We start from the raw sequence: 461 nt of genomic DNA, 5'->3' as shown, positions 1-461 counted from the left end.
GGGGGGTGTTCCCTGCACCCCAGGCCCCGCCCCCTTTCGCCAGGCCCCGCCCCCAGTCCTTGGGATTACCCCCCCTCTGGCCCCTACTCCTCAGCTCCTCCCCTCTTCCTCCAGGCTCCACCCACCCCCAGGCCATATAGGCCCCAGCCTCTGCCCCATCCAGGCTCCGCCCCAGTCTGCATAGGCCCCACCTCTACCTTCTCAGCTCCACCCCCCTCTCCTTGAGACTTTCCCTTGGCTTTGGAGACTCCACCCTCTTGCCCCGACCCTATTTCTCCAGGCTCCACAACTTTGCTCTATGAGCCCCAGCCCCTTCAGCAGACTCCAGCCACTGCTGTTATCCCTTCCTGCCCTTCAGCAGGCCCCACCCCCTTTTCAGCCTCCCTGTCCTTTCCTTTCTTCTCTAGGCCCCACCCCCTCCTGCTTTAGGCGCTGCCTTCCCCCCCCCCCCCCTTCCCCCC

The 461-nt window shown here is 65.5% G+C and overlaps 1 protein-coding gene across 1 annotated transcript in view; it reads left to right on the top strand.

Annotated features, from left to right (window-relative positions):
- CUNH17orf49 (chromosome unknown C17orf49 homolog) overlaps nt 1–461 on the top strand; it is a 20,188-nt gene that overhangs the window by 19,461 nt on the left and 266 nt on the right. The window contains exon 7 of the mRNA XM_025211095.1: nt 380–386. Within this exon, the coding sequence (XP_025066880.1) occupies nt 380–386 (7 nt within the window). The remainder of the gene's footprint in view (nt 1–379; nt 387–461) is intronic.

The sequence above is a fragment of the Alligator sinensis genome, unplaced genomic scaffold, assembly GCF_000455745.1.
Source record: "Alligator sinensis unplaced genomic scaffold, ASM45574v1 scaffold553_1, whole genome shotgun sequence".
In the NCBI taxonomy this organism is placed as follows: domain Eukaryota; kingdom Metazoa; phylum Chordata; order Crocodylia; family Alligatoridae; genus Alligator; species Alligator sinensis.
The sequence above is the reverse complement of the archived record's forward strand: the minus strand, read 5'-3'. Positions and strand labels throughout refer to the sequence as shown.